Source organism: Microcaecilia unicolor, chromosome 1, assembly GCF_901765095.1.
Source record: "Microcaecilia unicolor chromosome 1, aMicUni1.1, whole genome shotgun sequence".
NCBI classification, from domain to species: domain Eukaryota; kingdom Metazoa; phylum Chordata; class Amphibia; order Gymnophiona; family Siphonopidae; genus Microcaecilia; species Microcaecilia unicolor.
Window position 1 is genome coordinate 168,490,256 of NC_044031.1, and position 18,951 is coordinate 168,509,206.

Genomic DNA, 18,951 nt, shown 5'->3' on the forward strand with positions numbered 1-18,951 from the left:
TCCCCATGTCTATCTCAATAGCAGACTATGGACTTTTCCTCCAGCAACTTCTCCAAACCTTTTTTAAACCCAGATATGCTAACCACTGTTACCACATTACACAGGAAAAAAACATAACTACCTGTGCATTTACCACACTTTAACAGCAAAAAGTAGCATGGTAAATGCAAAGGTTGTATAATAAATGTCCTCCAAAGTTATGACACTGAAATGTTCTTTACTGTACATTAAGACAGTTTGCATTTAGTGTGAATGCATGTGATGGCAATTCCATAAACCAGGTGCTCACACTTACATGTGCATAAATGTTTAGATTAATAACACACATAAGGGTGAATATTCTGCCTAAGAACAATCCTGCAAATACCTACTTAACTTACATAGCAGGTATTTGCAAAGAGGGTGTACACAGGGAAGGAGCATCTAGCTTAAAGAATATTTTAATTTACACATGTCCCTGCTATATTTAGGTACTTGCACTTATGCCAGCGCAAGTGTAAGTACATACATGATAGGCACTGCGATACCAAATTATTCTGTTATTCAATTGTAGACCCAAGGCACCTGATAGAAAACACTAGCGCCGGAGCTCTATTCCAGGACAGTCTGGCTCTGCCCCTTGTGACATCAGAGGGGGGCCTTGATGCTTCAAACGGCCGATCCCGATGCAAGAGTGACTTTCCAGCACTGTGCACCATTTCTGGGCTGCCTCCTAGAAGCGCAGTTTTGGCAGCTCTGATTGATCTACCTTCTCTTTGATTAAAACACTAGCGCCAGAGCTCTAGTCCAGGACAGGTTGGCTCTGCCCCCTTGTGACATGAGGGGATCCTTGATGCTTCAAACGGCCTATCCTGACGCTGGAGGCATCGCATGCCTCCTTCTCATGCTGACAAAGGCCAGCTCCTATGTGTACTCCTTCGTGCAGATTTCAGGCGGACGTTGGCCTAAAGTGGTGAGATTTAATGGGATTCTGATTGGGTTTATTGTGCATCTGTTTAGCCTGTAAATGGGGAATTTTGTTATTGCTGTGGTGACTGGTAGAGGTCGTTATGGTGATCTATCCCACTATAGCATGCACTATAGCAAGCAACAGCACGGAGAAACATGCTTACATGAAATTCTTTAAACCTCTACTCAGCAGATTACAACTTCCTCTCATTTGAATGTAGTTCTTATAAATTCTATATTGGTGAGAAATAAGATTATGGTTCTATATATATGATATGATATGATTAAGGGATGAAAATATAGATATTTATTATTTAACAATCTTAGTTATTGGTTGAAGATCTGGTACTCCTCCATCAACTAGATCCACTAAATTATTTGGCTTTATTTCAGGCACAAGAGGGGAATAAAAAAGGAGGGGTGTGGCAGTAGTATTTATAGATTCTCTAAGATTCACTAAAAGAGAGGGTATACAGCTCAAGGATATGGAAATTTTGGCTTTAACTTCTGTTCTGAATATTGTGCAGTTATATTGTGCGACTGGGGTCCTTCAGAAGGATTTCTCAGCTTTAGTCAAATTTTTAGTTGATCTTTATTTTCCCCCTTGCAAATTGATGATACTGGGAGATTTTAATTCACAGTAATGATGACTATATATCCTGCGTTTTACAAATTCTAAATGTTTTGGGCTGGAAACAAATTGTAAAAGAACCTACCCACATAGCCGGCCATATCTTAGATTTTTTTGTAGATAAATGGTTGCCAACACAGAGGGTTGGGGTCACTGAGTTGAGAAGGGTAGCTAGGTCTGATAATTATTTAGTTCAATTGTTTATGAAAATGCAAGCAAACAGTGTTAGTATCCTCACATCGTGTTGTTCCACTAATTATCAATCTCGGGAATTGTTCAAGTTGTTGGATTTGAAATCGGTAGTTATTACTAACCTGATGAAGTTTGATTGTTCGGGCATCTCTGCGGCTGTTGAGTCTTGGAATTCAATACTGTCTAACGTGTATGATTTGGTAGCCCCTATGTGTGACCATCACAGGGCACACCGCCATAGAGCACAGGGTATAGTAGGGATCTTAGATTGCTTAAGCAAAAGTTAAGGCGCTATGAGAGATTACCTTAATGACCTATAACCTAGAATTGCAGGCATACAAAAGTGCACGTCTGTTGGCAAAGAAGGAACATCTTAACTGCCCATTAGATGTATGTCATCCTTCAATACTGTAAGTCTTTGAAACACCAAATTAGCGAGGTAATCAGAGATATTATTAATTTGTCTTTTTCTGAAAGATTTATGCCTGATGCATTGAAGAGACCTGTTAGACCATTGTTAAAGAGCACATCTCTTATTTCTGATGTAATCCTTAGTTACAGGCTTCTCTCTTTACTCCCTTTCTTGGTGAAGATTATTGAAAAGCTGGTTTATGACCAACTCATTGACTTTGTAGAAAAGTACAATGTTTGGATATGAATAAATTTAGTTTCCGGTCATTGTATGATACTGAAAGATTGCTAATTTCTATTTTGGATACTGTCAGAGGGGATTTTGATAAAGGTAAGCGTTATCTTCTGGTAAGCCTGGACAAATCTGCAGCCTTCGATGCAATTAATCATACCATATTGATTAAAAAGGCTTTGATCTATTAGGCTGAATGGCTTAGTCTTTGATTGGTTTAAATCTTTTTGTAGTAGGCAAGAAATATATGTTGTTTCTGTCAATTCTGAATGCTCAAATGAGCAAAATTGTTTTTCAGGTGTGCCGCAAGGTTCAGCACTTTCTGCTATGCTGTTTAACAACTTTGTTACCTCTGTGTAGACTCCTGAATTGTTTTCAGCTTACTTATAAACTATATGCAATGATATTCCAATTTTTGGTGGAGCTTGGCAGAGCTATTGACGATACTTCTAAGTTACTTTTTATCTAAGTACATAAGTAATGCCATACTGGGAAAAGACCAAAGGCCCATCAAGCCCAGCATCCTGTACCCGACAGCGGCCAATCCAGGTCAAGGGCACCTGGCAGCTTCTCAAATGTACAAACATTCTATACATGTTATTCCCGAAATTGTGGATTTTTCCCAAGTCCATTTAGTAGCGGTCTATGGACTTGTCCTTTAGGAAACCGTCCAAACCCTTTTTAAACTCTGCCAAGCTAACCGCCTTCACCACGTTCTCCGGCAACGAATTCCAGAGTTTAATTACGCGTTCGGTGAAGAAAACTTTTCTCCTGTAGTTTCATCGCATGCCCCCTAGTCCTAGTATTTTTGGAAAGCGTGAACAGACGCTTCACATCCACCTGTTCCACTCCACTCATTATTTTATATACCTCTATCATGTCTCCCCTCAGCCGTCTCTTCTCCAAGCTGAAAAGCCCTAGCCTTCTTAGTCTATCTTCATAGGGAAGTCGTCCCATCCCCACTATCATTTTTGTCGCCCTTCACTGCACCTTTTCCAATTCCACTATATCTTTCTTGAGATGCGGCGACCAGAATTGGACACAATACTCAAGGTGCGGTCGCACCATGGAACACTACAACGGCATTATAACATCCTCACACCTGTTTTCTATACCTTTCCTAATAAAACCCAACATTCTATTCGCTTTCCTAGCCGTAGCAGCACACTGAGCAGAAGGTTTCAGTGTATTATCAATGACAACACCCAGATCCCTTTCTTGGTCCGTAACTCCTAACGTGGAACCTTGCTTGACGTAGCTATAATTCGGGTTCTTTTTTCCCACATGCATCACCTTACACTTGTTCACATTAAACGTCATCTGCCATTTAGCCGCCCAGTCGCCCAGTCTCATAAGGTCCTTCTGTAATTTTTCACAATCCTCTTGCGAATTAACGACTTTGAATAACTTTGTGTCATCAGCAAATTTAATTACCTCACTAGTTACTCCCATCTCTAAATCATTTATAAATATACTAAAGAGCAGCAGTCCTAGCACTGACCCCTGAGGAACCCCACTAACTACCCTTCTCCATTGTGAATACTGCCCATTTAACCCCACTCTCTGTTTCCTATCCTTCAACCAGTTTTTAATCCACAATATCTGAATACTGTTAATCAGTGATTATGGGGCAATCATCTTCATCTGAATATGGTAAAAACACAGATCTTAATTCTGTCTGGTTTTTCGCTCGATAGTATTCCACCTGACTTTCTCATTATCAATGTGTCTACCCCAATTGTTAAGTCTATTAGAAATCTAGGTGTCTTGTTAAATTCTAAGCTAACAATTAAGATGCATGTTCAGAAAGTAATTAAGCAACTATTTTAGAGGCTAAGGTTGACTAGGCCTCTGCAAGACCTTCTTACCTTCTTGAACTTCCATTTCATTATTGAGAGTATTGTTATTCCATGCGTCAATTACTGTAATGGTCTACTTCTGGGCTTGCATGAAAATGTTTTAAAACCCTTGCAGGTTGCTCAAAATGCTGTAGTCTGAGTCCTTTACTGCTATTCCCAGTATAAGCATGTCACTACCATTTTAAAAACGTTGCATTGGCTCCCTATTAACCGGAGGATTGCTTTTAAAACTTTCACATAGGGTGTGAAATAATCAGGTTTCTCCTGTTCTATCTTCCTCCTTACGAGCGTACCAACCTGCAAGAGCTTTAAGATCTTCTAATGCTACCTTCTGGAAGTGCCATCTTTTCAGGTTATCAAGCTAGATGAATTTCACAGGTCTTCTTTTAAAGTTGTGGGGCCAAAATAGTGGAACGAGTTGCCTATGTACATAAGGTCTTTGAAGGCCTTAGATCAATTTAGGAGGGAGCTTAAAACATTGTTATTCTTAGAGACATTTGGTGACCAGCGAGCCTCTGTTTAGGTAGGAGTCATATCTGCTTTGGTAAACTAGTGAATAATGTGTAGTTGATGGTAGTTTGCTTACTATGTGGGGAGTCCTTGGTGTAGTATATATGTGATGGTTATGTTTTATTATGATTTGTCATTTCATCAGTATGAATGTACTTATTGTAAACCGCCAAGAGCTCTATGAATTATGCGGGTTATAAATGTTTTAAATAAATAAACTATAATGCTACCTCATGCATTAAGTTTGCAAAAACTACACTGGCTACCAGTACCTTACAGGGCTAAATTTAAAACTCTATGTTTGATTTTCAAGGCCCTCAGACAAAATGGGCCAGAGTACTTAAAGAATAAATTAGCCCTTTACAGACCTTTGAGACCTCTAGGAGCCTATCCTATCTGTCCCCTCATCAAAAGAAATTGCAGGATGTGATACCTGCCAGTGGGCCTTCTCAGAAGTAGCTCCCACTCTCTGGAATTTACTGCCAGAGGGGCTATGTATAACTCAAGACTACCTTTACTTCAGGAAGCAGGTAAAAGCTTGGCTCTTCTCCCAAGTCTTTAATGCATAGGGTGACTGACTATACACTCATTCTACACCTGGACTAGCTTGCTACACACACTGAAACGTAGATCAGTTCCTTATATCTTGTTTAACTCTACAAAGAACTTGCCAGTTTAGCCACCCATCTATTTATCCCAACTGACTCTGTACCACCCATCTTGTCCACATCTGCACTTGGCACCTCAGCTATATGGTAAGCTGTGTTGTAGAATAGCATTAGTATCATAGCAATGTTATTTGAATGTTCTAATTGTGTGCTTATTAGGTATTTCATTAGTATTATGTTGACATATTGTATCTCTGTTATTTGAATTTCAGTGCTGTTAAATGCTATATTTTTGATACTGTTTAACAGTAGTACTATTATTAGGTTTCAATTTGCTATTTTCAAGTTTACCTCATTCATTATATTTATGTTTGAACTTGGTCATTTTACTAATGTCATGCTGTTAACAAAATTGTAAGTTTGATGTTAAACTGTACCTGCTGTACACCTCCTTGGGTAAATCGCTTCATAAAGGCGGTTAATAAATCCCAATAAATAAATAAATAAATAAAAAGAGAATGGAACTAGGAGCATAAGTTCCTTTAAAGAAAAGGCTCCTACATATACCCTCGGGGTGCCGAAATGGAGGCTACCAATTATAGAATTGCCCTCAAAATGTAGAATGCAGTTAGATACACCCCAGCCACATTAGCAGATAAATATGAAGTAAATAAGCTCCATGTTAACTTAAGCACAGTCCCCAATCATTCCATATCCTGACATGGCGCTTTTTATGTTAACTGTTTAACACTGGAATTAGCACACACTAACTGCAGGGCTTATTTCCAAAACCCTCTAAGTCCAATGCAAATAATACGGACTTAGTGGGATTTGGAAATAAGTACTTTAATAATATGCTGAGTTTACTAATAATATGGAGCCACATTAACAGTTAACACTAATTCCCATGTTACACAGATAATGCATCATAATGAACAGGATCTATGCACCCTTTTATCTTCCACAGGCAGCAGTGTCATCAGATATTTATTTTATTTATTGATTGATTTGGATTTATTAACGATGTTTATGAAGAGATTCACCCAAGGCGGTGTACAGCAGGTACGTAATGCTGCTTTAATATTTCTCTGAAATAAAACACAGAACTATTTCATAAGAAAAGTTTTTAAAAAATCATAACTGACCATGTCTGCAATGGTAAATGGGGACCAGCGAAATAGCTAGTACTACTACTACTACTATTTAGCATTTTTATAGCACTACAAGGCGTACACAGCGCTGCAATATACTGTCAGCAAGAACCTGAAAACCATAAGGGCAGGAGGGCAAAAGACTAGGAAACCAGTTGCACAGGCTAAGGCTTACAAATGACTGGCTGAAAATACAGAAGCCCACAGCTTTCTTAGCAGATGGGCTACAGTTCTTTGGAGGTTCACATGGGCTACAGTTATTTGTAGGTGTCTTTCGAAACATCCTAGGGTTATGTCTTTTTTTTTATTATTCCATTCATGTACGAGCATTTGTGCAAGGAAAGGCTGTGGCACCTCCTACTTCTGAATCCACTTCTTAACGTAATTTAGTAGTTGGGTTTACACATCCTAAAAGAGGGTAAATCGGGAAAAAGAACCAGCAGAGATGTCCTTCCTTTTTAGAAGAAATATAGTATTCATGTTATCCTCTTGGTTCTTGGCTTTTTCTGACACTAGACTATGAGACACTGCTACATTTGTTTTTTCTTGAAATTAGGTTCTTGTGTTTTTGCATAGATTTTCCTTATTGTCGTGTTCCTGGTTTTGTCTTGTGGAACACTATATTGCTTGCAAATATGTTCAACAATTCAGTTTTATACTTGAAATTTTTTTTAAAAAGCTAAAAGTAAAGAAAAATACAATAGCAATGTATTATAACGTTACTTTGATTTCTCGTTTAGAACACCACTGTTTTGTGCAATGGCTGGATTTGTGTCTTTCATTATTCAAATACATATTTGTGTTTGTACAATAGCAGGATTTTTATTTCTGAGCTCCCTTTGTTGTACATATAACCAATATTAAGCAACAATTATTAAAAAGGGATAACGGGGTACACAGAAGAATTCGTATTGCAGAATTCATCTGCAATCTATTCATATAAATTGCCGAAAGGCAATCTATAAGAAACAACTGCAACTCTGATTTTAAAAGGTTAAATATGTTGCCTCACCAATTTAAAACTGACACACTTTCTCAGCGAAAAACAAGACTAACAAGCCTAAAGTTTTGCAGTGTTTTATTTCCACTTTCCAAAGCTGACTGACCTGTTTAGCAAAACTGTCAGTGCCCTCTTAGGTTATCAGCTGGTATACATATTAATTATGCTCTGGTATCTACCATTCACAGATAAAAGACACCAGGCATTATTTTTCTCATCTGCACAGATTCACATTCAGTGTCTTTGACCTCCCACTGTGACCCTCATACCAGCATCCACAGGCTGCAGGTCATGACCTCGCAAAGAATCAGTATCATGGAAATACAGAGCATGCAATTTTGGGCTTCTTTCAGAAACAGTAAATTAGAGCATACAATCATTTGCAAATCAGAGGGTTTAACTCCTTATACCATGTAATCCTGTCCTCATTTCTCCCTAGAACAATTCAGAGGACTACAAGCTTCAGTTTCCATTTGTGGACACACAAAATCTTGTTGTGCCTCATTAAAAAGGGCCCATTTACGGAATGAAGTATTCATGGACAGTCAATCTAAAGGCAATTAATGATGAATATTTTACTCTTCCTAAACTGAATTAATGTTTACATTGACATCTTAAAGGTAAAGGAAATTATCAGGACTGTAGGGCAAAGGAAATTTCATTTCTGTAATTCTCATTCAAACTTTAGATTTAATATATAAATAATTTGCATTAGAAACCTACAACATCTAACTGTAACTGTGGACAATGCTGGTTATATTGCAAAAGTGAAACCTTTAAAACATCAGAGCTTCTGGTTTTAACAGGGTCTTCCAGATGACAGTTTTATGGTACTTATTTTAAATGCTAGAAAATCTATGAGCCTTTCCTATAAATATTGTGGGCACTAAGAAACACAAGACTCTTATAACTAGCTGGTATAAATCTGCAGCCTACAAGATACATTACAACACCAGGAGTATTAAACACAATACAGTCTTGGAGATTACTACTACTTATCATTTCTATAACACAACTATACTGTTATAAAATACAATCTCACTGATGAACTTTATGGTTCCACTTATAGCGCATGTTTCTTGCCAGCAAACTTTGCTTTTTAAGGTTTCTATCATCAGATAAAAAGAAAGCTAACTGGTAGCCTGTGACAATTTCCACACAGCATTCAAGTTGTCAAAAGTAGGTTCTAGAAGCTTTAAATAGTTTGCTCAGCAGGGGGAGCTAGCATCCTCAGATCATGAGACTGTCCTGCTACTTTCATTGTATACAATACATGGATTTTGATGGGATTTTTTTGTGCTTTTTTTCAGTTCTAGTAAGTTAGCTATGTTATTACACAGTCTCTCCAAGGTATCTGGGTGATATATTGTTAAAAAGACATTACAGCTGTACAGAATAGCATATTTTACTATTCAGACGAATACAAATAATGAAAAATATAATTCGGCCAAATACGAATGATGGGCATTGAGCTTTAATATTACAAATAATAGAAGAAGCAACATGAAATCAAAGATCAAGTGTTTATTTCAGTAGGATTTAGCACAGTAGAGCCCTTGATTATTCATATTCTAATTTAAATCACTATTCAGGCGAATACGAATAATGTATTTGGGACCGAATTGAATATTAATACTCAGTACAGCCCTAAAAGGCATTATCTAAATAACCACACATATAAACTTTATTGATTTACCTTTATCCTGGAATTCTTGGGGATAGCTGCAGGAAGAAATACAAAATGACATGAAAACAATGTAAATCTAAAAACAAAACATATGACAAAGTAAAGCCCAAGCTACTGATATCCAACACTGGGGCCCTTTCACTAAAGTGTGGTTACTGCACGTTTACCACAAAATTGTATACGTTTAACTGCAAAGTCATCTGGTAAATGCAGGGGGGTGTCCAGCGTCTGACATACATTTACCACACCACACGACACTGTTACTTGCAGTTGCAGATAGCGTGGGAGCAACTGCACTTCCTGCCACTGCAAATAACATGGTGAAGGGCCGAAGGGCTGTTGAGGCAGCACTCTTCCCCCATGCACATTCCTCCCCCCCAAACCACCCATAGTACCCAATACCTATTCCAAACCCTCTCGATTACAAATTGAAGACCCTCTTGCATCCCTCAATCACAATTAAAAGATCTCCTGTGCATCCTAGATCACGTTGAAGACCGTCCCCTGACAACCCAGCCCCCCAATACCAACAAAACCACACACCCCAGGCAAACTCTATCCCACCCCCAAAGACTAACCCTGCAGGGTCTGCGTTGGTGGCCAGTGATCCCAGGTAGCAGCGATCCTAATCCACTGCCTCCCAGGATTGGCACTGTCCTCCAAAATGGCGCCTACCCCCTAGTAGTAGTCTCATAGTACTACCACTAGGGACCATCTTTCTTTATATGGCTGAGATAGGGTTAGTCGGGAGGCATTTTGGGGAAGATCTTCATGTTGTGTTGGGGTATGCAGGAGATCTTTTAATTGTGATCAAGAAGTGCAAGGTGTCTTCTGCTTGTGATAGAGGGTATGAAGTAGGTATCTCATGCTGTGGGAGGGTTCAGAAATGTTTTTGGGGTGATCAGGGTGAAGGACACACAAGGGAAGAGTGCTGCTGCATCTCCATAGCCAGCACACTGCGCTATCAAATTTCCAGTAGTCTCTTGAGGTGAAGTGGTGGTAAATTCAGCTGCACTATTGGCAGTCATAACAGCTAGCATGTGGTACAGGCCTGTGCATTAACTGTCACAGCCAGCAACACCTCCACCCACCGCTGTCTTGCCTAGAGCCTGCTCACTCCCATGTTAGACAGCTCATACAGGATTTTTAATTCAAAGCATCCTTTCTAGCACAGTAGAGAGTAGCATAATCCTGTGCTACCATCTACCATGCTGAACACCCCGAGTTAGCTGTTAAACACAGTTTAGAAAAAGGGCCCCAATATCTTGCAGGAACAAAATGCTTAGCAGTTTATTTTGAAAAGACAACACATATGAAACAGTTTTAGAGAACTATTTTTACTTATCTGTACAAAACTCTTTCCTCTAAAATGGATTGTTTCATGGAACACACAAATAGCACAGATGTCCACTGTTAACACATTTGCTTGAAATCATTGCCAATCACAGAAACAGAGAATCTGACAGCAGATATAAAGCCCACCTAAATCTGCCTAGTTTAATTCGTGGTGCAGTTGCAGATATCAACTAGTCTCAGAATTTCCCTTCATATTCGGGATCCTCTACACCTATTCCAGGCATTCTTGAATTCCCTTACTGATGTTTCCCTCCACCACCTACTCCAGGAGGCCGATGTATGCATCTTTATCTTCATTTTTTTCTGTTAATCCTGGGTCAACCTCTTTGGAGCTTCATAATGTGACCTTTTGATTTAGCTCAGGTGTTCTCAGCCCAGTCCTCAGAACACACCCAGCCAGTCAGGTTTTCAGGATATCCACAATGAATATGCATGAGATAAGCTTACATGCACTTACTCCACTGTATGCAAATCTCTCTTTCATGCATATTCATTGTGATTATCTAAAAAACCTGACTTGCTAAGGGTGTGTCGAGGACCGAATTGAGAACCACTGTTCTAGAGCACGCTTTCTTCTATAGAAGGCTTGTTTGTTTTGCTCTCATACCTTTGGGGAATCTGAATGTCTATCATCTCCACCCAAGACGTATGAGGAGAGACTTGCTGACCTGAACATGTATACCCTGGAGGAAAGGAGGAACAGGGGTGATATGATACAGACGTTCAAATATTTGAAAGGTATTAATCCGCAAACAAATCTTTTCCAGAGATGGGTAGGCGGTAGAACGAGAGGACATGAAATGAGATTGAAGGGGTGCAGACTCAGGAAAGATGTCAGGAAGTATTTTTTCACAGAGAGGGTGATGGATGCTTGGAATGCCCTCCCGCGGGAGGTGGTGGAGATGAAAACGGTAACGGAATTCAAACATGTGTGGGATATACATAAAGGAATCCTGTGCAGAAGGAATGGATCCTCAGAAGCTTAGCCGAAATTGGGTGGCGGAGCAGGTGGGGGGAAGAGGGGTTGGTGGTTGGGAGGCGAGGATAGTGGAGGGCAGACTTATACGGTCTGTGCCAGAGCCGGTGATGGGAGGCGGGGAATCTTGCTGGGCAGACTTATACGGTCTGTGCCCTGAAAAAGACAGGTACAAATCAAGGTAAGGTATACACATATGAATTTATCTTGTTGGGCAGACTGAATGGACCATGCAGGTCTTTTTCTGCCGACATCTACTATGTTACTATGTTACATCTAGCCTCTCCTCTCTATGGTACACCTATTTCGGCTTTAAAGGAAATCTTAGGCCTATATATTTTACTATTATGAATTGTACACACAGTAAATGAAGGAATGTGGGGGAGGAGTATGGTAGCAAGTGTTCAGTGATTCACATCAAAGGCCAAGTCAGGCTACAGGAGAGGGTCTGTACAGAAATGAAATGAGATAGTCAAGTAGAAGTTATACTAAATAACAGGGATATAGTATAGTCCTATCATACAGGTACAAACTGGTTTGGGGTAGAATTTGGTTTCCTCTAAAGTGTGTGAAGATATGAGAGGTCAAACATTGACCTCTTCAAGCTACCTCTTGACTGACTTTTGCTAAAAACGCATGTCTAGCCTGTATCATTTTATGCACCTTCTGCCAAAATAAGTAGTCCTAAAGGACATCACTCATTAGTGAGGGGCACTTAAAAAGATTAGGAAGTTTCATGTTACTAATCAGTATTACGTGTATGCACTAACAAGCCATACATGTATTATCCTGGGTTGTACTTATGGAAATCACAATACTGGTAACGCTATATAATGTGCAGCACAATGCTTTGTAATTCAGAGAATCTGACTGTTGAATCCCTGTCTCTCAGCATTGATACAATAAACACTTTCTTATAATGCTATGGGAACTGGTTATTTAATTTTCTAACAATGTTGGTTGACTGCAATCTGGAGGCTTTGAATCAAGACTGTTTTGGATTGCCTAGGGATACTGGGTACCGCATGGCACCAGGTAAGAAAATGTTTTCTTACTATAGTGCTGTGTATGGCTGGGTTTTCTCTGTGGTCCCTTCAATGACTCTTGATTGCTCACTTTTCTTTCCTCCTGCTAGTACAAAGTCAATATAGCATTATAGAAAACTTTAAAGGTAGTTCATTTAACTGAATAATTTGGCCAAATATTTCCACTTGCACTTTTGTTACTTCCATCTCACAGCTAGGACTTTTTCTGCTATTATCTCAGTATTTCACTCTCGAGGTTGTTTTCAGGGATACCCTTCTTTCTAGTTTGAAGGAGCCTCGAGCACCCTCGAGTGATGCCCCTCTTTCCTGGTTGAGGGGCTCCCAGGTCTGTCCAATCAGCTGTCACATTTCATCACAGATGACTTTTGGTGTCGACCATGCATCATTTTTGTAGCCTCTCTTTGAACCACCTCCACCCTGTCTATATCCTTTTAGAGGCACACAGCCAGTGCAACTGGACACAATACTCTCGTCAAACTGCTTGTAAAAAGACTGCGCCGAACATAAAGTAGAATTCTACCAATAAAACCAAACATACCTTGCTTTAATATCCTTTATCTTCTTTATAAGGGCTTCTTTCTTGTCCTTGGCTTTCTTTGATAAATTTTCCCCTTTTAGAATATCTGATACAAATGTTTCAAAATCTGATGAGGCAATATAAAAGAAAACACTATGAATGAATAAATAATACACTTTGGACAACGAACATTAATACAAAAGGATTAATTTTATAAAAGGATGCTGAAGTCAAAATTCCAGAAAGACACATATTTTGGGGGGGGGGGGGGGGGGGGGAGGAGTTATCAACATGAGCGACCATTAAGACAGGTTATTTTACTGTTAACCCCAGTTATTAGTAACTAGATCTTATTGCATAAAATGGGACCTGTGCTAAAATAGCATGACTTAGTGGTACAATAACACATCTTAATGGTAGCCCATGTTGATAACTTCCTGCCTATATGTTTTTATAAACTAGGCTCCCAGAAACAGCCCGAGCACAAATCCTTAAGCATAAAAATTTATACCTGTTCCAAGGGTGCAAATATGTTTGTGTACCCTGGGGGTACAGCGTCCCTATGTGGCACCTATTCTATAAAGGAAAGTAGGTAAACATTATTTTTTTTTTTTTACATACAGCTCACAAGTTAATTAAAACTATCATAGCAGTGAATATAAAAAAAAAAAACTACCCATATCTCTTTAAATACCCTGCCCCAGGCTAGAATTCTCTACTCTCCTCCCTAATCCTCAGTCCCAACCAGCTCCCACAATTACTCTTAATCAGTCCAACACATTATATAACATGATCCATATTACTCCCGAAAGTTAAAACACTTAAAAAAAATCAATAAATTACTCTCCTCCCTCTACCTAATTACCATAGAGCTGGTATAGGTGCTCCCACCTAAATGCCACATACACATATAACTCATATTATTCTATAAATTGTACGTGTAACTAAGTCCTGCCCATGCTCTGCCCAGACTCCACCTTTGTGTATGCCTAAAATATACACGATGGAAAATATATGCATATTTACAAAATAGCACATAGGTGCATATTTAGCATTTGCGTGCATAAATCCCATTATTTTAATCATTTATACATGTAACAGCTACATAAATGTTAGTGCCTATTTTATAGTATTACCTCCTCTGTATCAAATGTGTGTTCATTGCAACTCCACCCCAACCCTAACTGTGATCCTGGGAACACTGATGGCAATGTACAGCAAAGTTACTCACCTGTAGCAGGTGTTCTCTGAGCACAGCAGGCCAAGTATTCTCACACCTGGGTGACACCATCCGACGGAACCCGGTGTGGATGCTGACTAGCGAGACTGAGAACTTTCTAGTGGTGTTCCACTGCTCATGCGCTGGTGCCTTCCTACCCGCTGCACAAATGTGGATCCCTCAGTCATATATGATAGCTAAAAAATACAACTCCAAGGGGAGGTGGGAAGATATGTGAGAATACTTGGCCTGCTGACGCAGACCTGCTACAGATGAGTAACTTTGCTTTCTCCAAGCTCAAGCAGGCCTTCGTATTCTCACAGCCGGGAATCCCTAGCTACCAGGCTCACTGAAAATAATGCTATGAGAATAGGGACTACAAACATCAAGGCTTGGAAGTCAATTAACCTAAATATATTTAAATACTAGCTGTGAAGGTGCAGCCTGTAACAAAAAACTGGGCCTAGGGGGTGGAATTGGATTCTAGACTCTGAACAAATTCTTCAGGACTGCCTGCCTGAACCAGCTATCACGTCAGGTATCCAACTCAAGTGAATGTGAATGCGTGTACAGATGACCATGTTGCAGCTTTGCAAATCTCTTTTGTGGAGGCTGACCTCAAGTAGGCTATTGACATAGCCATGGCTCTGACATTATGAGCCTTGACATGACCCTCCAGAGTCAGCCCATCCTAGACATAAGTAAAATAGATCTGCTAGCCAGTTAGAAATTGTGTGTTTGCAGGTGGCTACCCTCATCCTGCTTGGGTCAAAAGAAACAAAGAGTTAGGTGATCTATGGGCTTTTTAGACCACTCCATATAGAAGGCTTAAGGCTCACTTGCAGTCTAAGGTATGCAGCACTCTCTCATCAGGATGGGCATGTGGTCTGGGAAAAATGTTGGCAGGACAATAGACTGATTAAGATGTACCTCCGACACTACCTTAAGAAGGAACATTCAGTGAGTATGTGGAGAATGGGAAGAGGCTCTCACAGCCACCTTCCGTCTTGCTCTGTAAGGTGGATGCAGAGAACTATTCTACTGTGGTGAAACTTAGTATAAGGTGGATCAGCTACTAGGGCCTGAAGCTCACTGATTCTGCGAGCTAAAGTGACCACCACCAAAAAAAAAAAAACAACAACTTTCCAGGTCAAATACTTCAGATGACAGGAATCAAGTGGCTCAAAAGGAACTTTCATCAGCTGGGTGAGGACAACATTGAGATCCCATGACACAGTTGGAGGTTTAACAGAGTGCTTTGTCAACAGCAAGTTTCTCAAGAAGCGAACAACTAGAGGCTGTACAGAGATGGGCATCAGTGGCGTACCAAGGGGGGGGGGGCAGTGGGGGCGGTCCACCCTGGGTGCATGCCGCTGGGGGGTGGCGCGGCACGCACCTGTGGGCTCCGAGTTCGCTACGCTAACTTCGCTGGTTCGCTGCAGCTCCCTCCCTCTGCCCCGGAACAGGTTACTTCCTGTTCCAGGGCACAGGGAGCTGCAGCAAACCAGCGAAGTTAGCGTAGCGAACTCGGAGCCCACAGGTGCACGCCGCGGCACACCCCCCCCCCCAGCGGCATGGACCCAGGGGGGTGTAATTTCACGGGGAGGGGGCGCATCGGCGATCCGCCACGGGTGTCATCGAGGGTAGGAACGCCACTGATGGGCTTACCTCCCACATGGTGATAAGAACTGACTGCACCAGATTCAGAAAGGTGCAGGAGGTATTCAAGCAGTTTTTGAATAGGGCAGGTGAAGGAATCTAAGGCCTTGCCCTCACACCAGAAAGCAAACATACCTCCTCTATTTAAATAAGCAACACCTCTTAGTGCAGTCTTTCCTGGAAACAAGCAAAATACGGGAGACTCCCGCCATCAAGTTTAAGGATTCAAATTCTATGCTCTCAACATCCAAGCCATGAGGGCAATGAATTGGAGGTTGGAATGCAGAAGAGATCCCTCGTTCTGCGTGATGAGGGTCAGAAAATATTCCAATCTCCACTGACTTTTTGAGGACAACTCCAGAAGAGGAAACCAGATCTATCTCAGCAAGTAAGGTGCAAGTAAGATCATAGGTTCAGGGTCCTGCTTGAGTTTCAGCAACGTCTTCTCTATGAGAGGTATCAGTGGGTACAGATACAGAAGTCCCTTTCTCTAGTGTAGGAGAAAGGGATCTGACGCTAGTCTGCTATGTGATCTGAGCCTAGAACTGGGAAACTTTATTGTTAAGATGAGTGGCAAAAAGATCCACCGAAGGGGTGCCCCATGCTTGAAAGATCTTTCGGGCTACGCCCATGTTGAGAGCCCATTTGTGGGGTTGCAAAACCCTGCTCAGTCTGCCAGGCAGTTGTCCTTTCTGGTAAGTATATGCAATGGCGTAGATAGGTGGGTCCATGGGGGCCTGGGCCCCCCAAATTTGCTTTGGGCCTCTGGTTGGCTGGCAGGGGTCCCCAACTCCTGCCAGTTGAAGACTTCATCCAGCGCTGGTCTGCGGCAGCGCCACCGCATTGCCTGCCCTGCTCTCTCTCCCCCTCATGTCGGGCATGCTCCTTTTAGTGAAATTGAGAATGCTTATTATTTTCAGTCAGATCGACCTCGATGGATGCCAAGACATTGAAGTCTTGCAGCTATTGAGGTCAGTGCTTCCAGTGCTGATGATGTTCTGGCCTTCAAGGAGCCAAAATGTTTCTCCTGTCGTTCCTGCCACACCTTGCATCAACTGTATTTTTAAACAGAGAGAACAAGAGTTAGGCTCATGGTCAGGCCCAAGGCACCCAATGCACCAAGAGTGCAGGTCCATCACCTATTACATTGGGCGCACCTCTTGAAGCCACTGGAGGTCTTGTGGCCACATTCAATTTCTTAATTGTGAACTGAAAAAGGAGCAGCATTCAAACTGAGGTCAATGCTGTGGCCTAAACGGGCTTAACAGCTCGTGAAAAATAAAGGAAACTTGAAGAACCAAAAAATCTAGTCACAATATGGGGAAATTAGAACAGAAAAAGAATAAAAAAAAAATAGCCTAAAAAAACCACAAAAAATCAAACCACCCACGTGGGAAGGCATTGGGAAAGATACACACACTGTGAGAATACAAAAAGCATTCTCCCTGCTCCGCATTTAAAAAAAAGGGGACTGAGGGACCCATGCTCAAGTGGTGGGTGAGAAGGCACCAGTACATGCATGGTGGGATACTACAAGAAAGTTTTCAGTCTTGCTAGTCAGGAACGACACCAAGCTCCATCGGATAATGTCACCCAGCTGTGAGAATAAGAAGGCCTACTTGTCCTTGGAGAAATATTAAGTGTGTACTCAGTCACACAATTCTATAGGAGCCATTTTCCACACATAAACCACAGAAAAAGCTATGAAATTACCCCCAAAACTGTGCTTCTCTGTCTGTTGATAACCTGTGTCATTTTTTAAGTTACTTTGAACCATATGCACCAAAGCATTTTTCTCAGAGATGTACATCTGAAGAGTCATTTTATAACAGATCACCTACAAAATTTCTCAGAAAGGTGCTATGTATCTTTATAAAACAGGCTGCTATAATAATCTTCAACAGCATGCAAATGCACTCGCAAATGTGAATTTGTGTGTTTTCTCTATGAGCATATAAGCATATTTTATAAAAGTACTGCATAATTTGTCACCCTCTGCTTCCTTCAAGCTATGCCCATGGGAGCACCTACATAAAAATATGCAAACTCTTAAAAGTGCATGTGCTTTTGCCAGCTTATATATACTTGTGCGATTTTATAAAATTGCGCCTAAAATTGAAAAAAACCCTTACCACAGCAGGTCCTCTACCCCAAGTCAAGTTTTATAGAGTCAAATTTCATATGCTTTCTACTGCACAACAAAAATTCATTCATATGGCTGATGAAAATGTAAGCACCTTGAGAACATAAAAATTGGCACCTAACACTACTGTGTTCACAGACCAAGGCAACAAGCAGATCAGAAAGAAAAATGGTTTATGGTTTTCTTTTCTTCGAGAAGCTTTATTTAAAAAAAGATCAAGAAGCATAGTGTAAGAAGTAGTTCATGTTGTATTATCATTCCAAGAAACAAAAAATAAAAAATACCTATACCATACAGGATCACTTGTTGTTTTCCTTAGGAGTAATTACTGACTTTGTTCCATGCTTGTGTAACCCAGGTTTCTTAAAGTGGTATACACTATATTAATGCACACAAGTTCTCCCCTGGTAATAATTAGGAGCCTACAGCTTTAAGGCCTGTGTTGCTAATTTGCCACTACCAATGGTAGGTCCAGGTTGAGATATGCAAGCTGTTGAAGAGAATAGGAAATGATGGTTGCCTAGCTGCTTGTGGTGTGAAATATATATTTTGAGGCTCCTGTTTACTAAAATGCAGTGAGGTTTTGCAGTTACTGCACTCACACATGGTAAAAAGCCTCTGCATTAACTGTTAAGAGTTCCCAGCATTTCGGGGAGGTTTACTGTGCAGTTAAACAGAGATTTTAAAAAAAAGTCACTACTGTCCAGTAACCAGTGTTGTTCAAACAGAGATGGTTTGTTACTTTTTTAAAGTACTTAAGTAAAAAGTAAAAGTACTGGCTTCAAAAGTAGTGAAGTAAAAGTAAA

General features: G+C 40.6%; 1 protein-coding gene across 1 annotated transcript in view; it reads right to left on the minus strand.

Moving 5' to 3' along the window:
* SKAP2 (src kinase associated phosphoprotein 2) overlaps positions 1 to 18,951 on the minus strand; it is a 479,896-nt gene that overhangs the window by 438,290 nt on the left and 22,655 nt on the right. Inside the window, exons 2-3 of the mRNA XM_030202306.1 lie at positions 13,146 to 13,251; positions 9,239 to 9,264 (exon numbers count right to left, since the gene is read on the minus strand). Coding sequence (XP_030058166.1) covers positions 9,239 to 9,264; positions 13,146 to 13,251 — 132 coding nt within the window. The remainder of the gene's footprint in view (positions 1 to 9,238; positions 9,265 to 13,145; positions 13,252 to 18,951) is intronic.